Source organism: Halyomorpha halys, unplaced genomic scaffold, assembly GCF_000696795.3.
Source record: "Halyomorpha halys isolate HHAL.00 unplaced genomic scaffold, Hhal_1.1 Scaffold971.1, whole genome shotgun sequence".
Lineage (NCBI taxonomy): Eukaryota > Metazoa > Arthropoda > Insecta > Hemiptera > Pentatomidae > Halyomorpha > Halyomorpha halys.
Window position 1 is genome coordinate 12,916 of NW_027108333.1, and position 5,910 is coordinate 18,825.

A 5,910-nucleotide genomic window follows, 5' to 3' on the forward strand; every position below is an offset into this window, starting at 1 on the left:
AAAAAAAAAAAAAGTTGTTAGGAAAACTAAATCCGTTGGGCTAACATACCCTGGTCTCCCCAAATGCATATACTCAGCTGAGCCACAACAACCATTTGCCATTAGTTTATTGTAAGACCTGTACACATCATAAAGGCTACAACAATTTTAAGATAACTTAGGTTTGTCGATAGGGTAAATAAAACTTGTAACCTTCGAGTGCAATATCACATAACAAGACATGTGTATGTCCTTAACATATTATATACGATTGTTACCTAACCTATGTATGTGATCTAAAAGTAATAGCCACATTTATGGCAAAACATCAACTCATATTTATTCAGTCATAAATATTTCATAGCAATGAATTTAAAAACAATTTCTTAACTGATTAAGGTAATTGAATTAATAATCACTGTATTATCTACTGCAACTACTTTATAGAATAGTAAATGTCTCAATTTTATGATCTCAATCGGACATTCACAAATCATTTCGTTTTATTTGCCTCAGGACAATACCCAGTCTGTGGATTCAAAGGCATGCAATGCTTACAAAAACATACAGGTAAACTAATGATATATTTAAAAAAAACTATGGATGTTTAGTATTATCGTACAAATTATTGCATTTTTTCAGAACGTTTAACTAAACTTTTGGACCCTGCAACTGGGAAAAGATTGCAATGCCCTTGCCTTCCTCTTTGCCATGATGTCAATTACTTCATTGATACCGATAACACAATGAAATGGTGAGATGAGATATAATTTGAATCTGAATCATATATGCCAACATCTTAGGAACAATATTGCTGATGTGTATTGTTTGAATCTATAATGATTTTCAATTTAAATTACTAACTAAATAGCACTCGCTGTAGCCCTAGTTTGTACCTTTGGCTCACTTAAAATTGATAATTATTCATGTCTATATTTCGCCTGCTCTCAATCCCAGCCGCCTTCCACTTAATTTATTTTTGTTTGTTTATTTTTCCAAATTAATTTTTATTTTATTCACTAATCAATATTGCTCTCTGCCAGAGACTTGGGCAATAGGTAAGAGTGATGAAATTGATCACATTAATACCAAAATCATAATAAAGTAACTGCGCTTAAACCGTCTCCGAGGTCAATTGAAATTGCTTTTTCAAAAACCAGATTGAATTCGAGCAGTGATCACCTATTTGTAGTCCACCTTTCACCTTATACTCGTTTGATAGATCATATCTAATTTCTCCAACTTAGGAGGGACGTCAGGAGACCTGGTATCCATAGCCATCTTTTTCCTTTCTTCTGAGCTGGATATCGATGCACTCGGGTCTCTTTTCTAATAGTTTGTTGTCTTTGTGAGAAAATTAAATACTATGTGGAACTTATTTGGTCCTTATCCACACTGGTTATCCTCAGTAATCCTATCAGCATTTCTTACCAACCTCAGTTCAACTGTAATGCCACACCATCGATAGTAGCACTCTTTCGCGATAGTTCATCATGCTATTCTCTTTTAGCTTTGCTCTAGTCTTTGGGCATACTTTACCAAGTCCAGATATCCTTTTTCATTGTATACATCTGCGTAATTACTACTTATCCTCCGACCTTAAGATAAGCCGAAGATATCTCTTCAGTACCTTGAACTTGATGATTTTCCGGTAACTAATGGTGTTCATCACTTCCTCCGCTGTTCACCCGAACCACTGCCATTCCTACTTACATTCAGTAATTCCTGAAAATATCTCTCCAATCAATCCAAAAAATTTTTATGATAAAAAAAGGTATAAAACATTAATTTTTATGGACCTGTTTTACCTCTTTGACCTCAACATACGAAAAACTGTTAAGTTAACCAAAACCAAAAAAAAGATCAAAATATGCCACTGTTTACACTTTTTAAATGAGGTTTTAAACCCTATTCAATTGATTTTGTATTTTCCAATACCTCTTAAATCACGAACATCATTGATTTTTAAGTGTAATTTTTAAGAAATTCAATCCAATGTATATCCATTGGAATACTTTAGAACTTGTAAAACATAAAGGTAAGACAATAAAAAATAATAAGAACTAAAACTAAAACTTAAAATAAATGAACGGACTAAATCAAATCGTTTGTAGGTAATTAATTCAATTATATTTGCTTTATTTTATTTTTGTGAGTGAGAGGACTTTTGTTCCATTAAATAAATTTTCTGTTCGAATTAAAAATTACATATATATATTTTCAATTAAAACCAACAATTTTTTTCCAGGACATTAGGTACGAATTTGAAACTTGGCCTTATCAAATACCCTCGTTTCAGACTGAAAAGGGAAGTTTTGTTCGGGCAAACAGATCTTTTAGGTAATAATTATTTTAGTATCATTTAATTACTTAAATGATGATAAGTATCAACACATTTTCATATCTGAGCGTGTCGAAACTTTGAAAACTAGCTTAAATATTAGTAAGAAATTCACTAATGTCACTTATCACAGATATAAGAACCAGGTCTACTGTCTATTATTGATATAGGCAATGAAAACCTTTAACACCTTCTTAGACTCCTCAACATTGAAATTTTCGATATAAACTAATTACAAATACAAGAAGTTATTTACATTTAATTTTGTAAAATTGGTCGTTATTAACAGGAGAGTAACAATAAATTATACAAAATAAAATAGTAATTCTACTTTTATATTAATTATGTGTGAAAACTGAGATTTGAAATGTAGACAATGATATTTACAGATGTCAAATATTTTTGCTGAAGAGGAAGAAATTTTCATCAGTTCATTATTTTAAGGAAACCTTTGGATTATGTTAGAGAATATAACTAGATATATAGATATAGAATAATGTAAACAAAAATGAAGAACAATAAGGAAAAAAGGATAAATAAAAATGAGAATATAGAAAGAAAAAAAAAATGTATTTATTGTTATTTACAACTGTAAGCCACGGGATTAAGCGCGTGGCTATTAACTCTAATGATCCGAGTTCGAATTCCGGCTAGGCAGAAAATTGTTTTCTGTTACACTGTAGCCGTGAGTCAACTCCTGTGGGTTCTGAAGCCCTCCTAGGGTCCACCCAGCCTCTTAAATTGGGTACCCTTAATTGGGTAAAATCTGGTGGTCGAGCGTGATTATGACCAAATCACCTCCTTGCACAACCGTCAGGGGTTTAGTACTTTGTAAAGAAGGTTGTAGCGGTACAAATTTTAATTTTTTTTAATTTACAACTGTACATTATAATACATTTAGTAAATTTGATCTCAGTAAAAATGGACTGTTACAGGTGTGTAAAGAAACTATCCATTGGTAGCACTCTAATTTAAAAAAATTTAAAAATAAAAGAACAAAAATGATATAACAAAATAAAATCATATCTTCTATTACTATAAGAATTAAAAAATTGTAGGTATAAATATGCTATATAATACATGTAGGCAACAATACTTTGTTTTTTGTGAATAAAGTTTTTCTCTCTATTAGTTAATGACGAAATAATAAGGATGGATTTTGACAAATGGAAGTCACAATGAATAGAGTTCAACGAGAGAATAGATAAATATATTAATGAAGTAAATATTAAAAAAATTAGTCTCAAGAAATTTGTAACCTAATAACTGTGATAATTTAATTTATATATATTTTTAAATTTTAATGTATTAAGACATATTGTAGTGAACTTCGTGAATACGGAGTAGAACCACGAAACGTTATCGATACAAGAACTATGTTGTAATAAAAACAATTTAAGGAACATTGATTGAGATTTATTAATTAATTTATTTTGTTAAATATTCTATTCAACAGTATCTATTGGAGGATCAGCTGGTTTATTCTTGGGCTGCAGCCTGCTAAGTTTTGCTGAGATATTTTACTTCTTCACCATTAGGCTTATATTATTCTTGAGAAGAGGAATGAAATTAGGAACCAATTGATTTATTATATTTTTTCTTACACATTTGAATTTTCGTATTTATATATCCTAAATCTCAAAAATAAAATTGTTAGTTTTATTAATGATAATATTTATTTCTCATACATTTTGTACCCACTATTCTTAAAATTAATTTTTAATTTATTTTGAATGTTACTTGCCATATTCCTTGTGTAGTTGCGTTGTTATTACATTTTACGAATCATGTAGTGTACTAATAAAAATAAAAATTTGTTTTTATAATTTTCTATTTTTTCATATTTCTACCATTACAGAAACAATGCACCAGGGTCATTGTTCACTCAGAACACTTTTGAACCTTACCTTTAGTTTTTCTTCAATTTTTTTACAGTTGTTGTATAGGTATAGACTTGGAAAAGCGTGAATTTTTTTTAGATATATCCACTCTTTTTTTGAATGACAGAGCTCTAAAGTCTTTATAAGTGGGCAAAAAAAAATTTGGAATTCCTGTAGAAGATTCCCTAATTTAGCTTGAGACATGGGTTAGGTGTCATTTTATTCCGTTTCGTATGATAAGCAACGCAATATGCGTTAAGTTAAAATATCTCAAACCTATTTTTTTACGTTTAATTTTATCAGAAAGTAAAAATTTTAAAATGTATTCCTTAAACGGATGTGTTGATGTTACACAGGGTAAAATACAAACGTGGGATGGAAGTGGCTTACTTGTTAAAAAAAATAAGACTTAAAGCTTCACCCTCCTGAATTCAACTCTTCATTCGTATTAACTATTACAACAATGTTAACTGTTACAACCGTTTCGAATCTGGCCAGAGGGTGGACTTTTTTCATTTCTTAGCAGTGCCACCATATGAAAAACTTGACTCTCCAACAAAGTCAGAATAGGTTAGTCACCTCTAAATAACTCTCCCATAAAAAAATAAATAATAATAAAAAAAAAGCAATGTTAATAAAGTTTTCATGAAAATAAATCTAACAAAGGCGTGAATATGATTTAGTTAATAGGCCAGAAAGAGGTTTTTTTATTTTAGCAAGCTTCTGATACCATTGAAAAATATAGTTTTGGTAAAGAACTCAAGTCTTTAGTGCATTTCTGTTATAGTAAATGCTATAATATAATAAATGTCTCATTCCCATCTAAGGTTAATTTCATACTATAAAAGAGAAAAGCTGTACCGACTGAATCTACCAGAATTGTGTAACAGAAAGTGATAAAGGTGTTATTTAAAAGAAAATGCTAACTATTACCACAATAACAATAAAAAAAATCGTTTTTGAATACTTGTATGGTACTGAATAGAAAATACCATGAGCATAGATCTGGACTCCCGATAGCCAGCCATTTCCTATTCACGTGATAACAAGTGATTTTTTTCTCATTAGTGCGCATTTTTTTCTATTTTGCTTCACAGAATATGGAAATAATATTTCGACGTAATGGAGCCAGGTAGGGTCCAGAACCGTCCACCTAAACGAATTAACAAAAGCTTAACAAATCAAATAGCTCTTGGAGCTTTCGAGTTCCTTCTCCTCGTATTGAGAACGGCTTCAGCTCATGGATTAAATCATATTGCAGCAAGGAAGAGGCATCCATTGGAAATGTAAGTAAAGGAAATTTTTATTTTCAGGTAAACAGTGATTCGTAAATCAGCTAACTTACCATTAAATGACATGAACCTCCAGAACCTACAAAAAAAATCGATTAAATCCATTTTAGATAATAGTTGTATAAAATTCTTAGATCGTTCACCCAGTACAACTGACGGAAAAATTAAAGTCAACTATAACTCTCAAATCCCTTCACGAAACCAGTGAGATGTATGTAAATAGAAAGGTTTTGGCGATGTTGTTTTTGTTTTTATTTTAGAAAGGAAATTCTGTTTTGTTTTTGTTAATTTTATATTAGAAGTTCTTCATATTTTATTGTATACAATTTATAGAATTAAGAATCGAAAAAGATTTATTTTTACTTTTAGTAGGTTACACTTTTCTTTGTCTTTACCTTGGCACAGCATAAGTATATAT

At 30.2% G+C, this 5,910-nt stretch overlaps 1 protein-coding gene across 2 annotated transcripts in view; it reads left to right on the forward strand.

The window, feature by feature from the left end:
• The window catches only part of LOC106687492 (sodium channel protein Nach), a 14,407-nt gene extending 10,318 nt beyond the window's left edge, over window positions 1-4,089 (forward strand). For both annotated transcript variants that reach the window (XM_067046671.1, XM_067046672.1), the window contains exons 6-9: window positions 496-549; window positions 622-733; window positions 2,228-2,319; window positions 3,777-4,089. In XM_067046671.1, the coding sequence (XP_066902772.1) occupies window positions 496-549; window positions 622-733; window positions 2,228-2,319; window positions 3,777-3,904 (386 nt within the window). In that variant the 3' untranslated portion in view covers window positions 3,905-4,089. The remainder of the gene's footprint in view (window positions 1-495; window positions 550-621; window positions 734-2,227; window positions 2,320-3,776) is intronic.
• The last annotated feature ends 1,821 nt before the right edge of the window (window positions 4,090-5,910 follow it).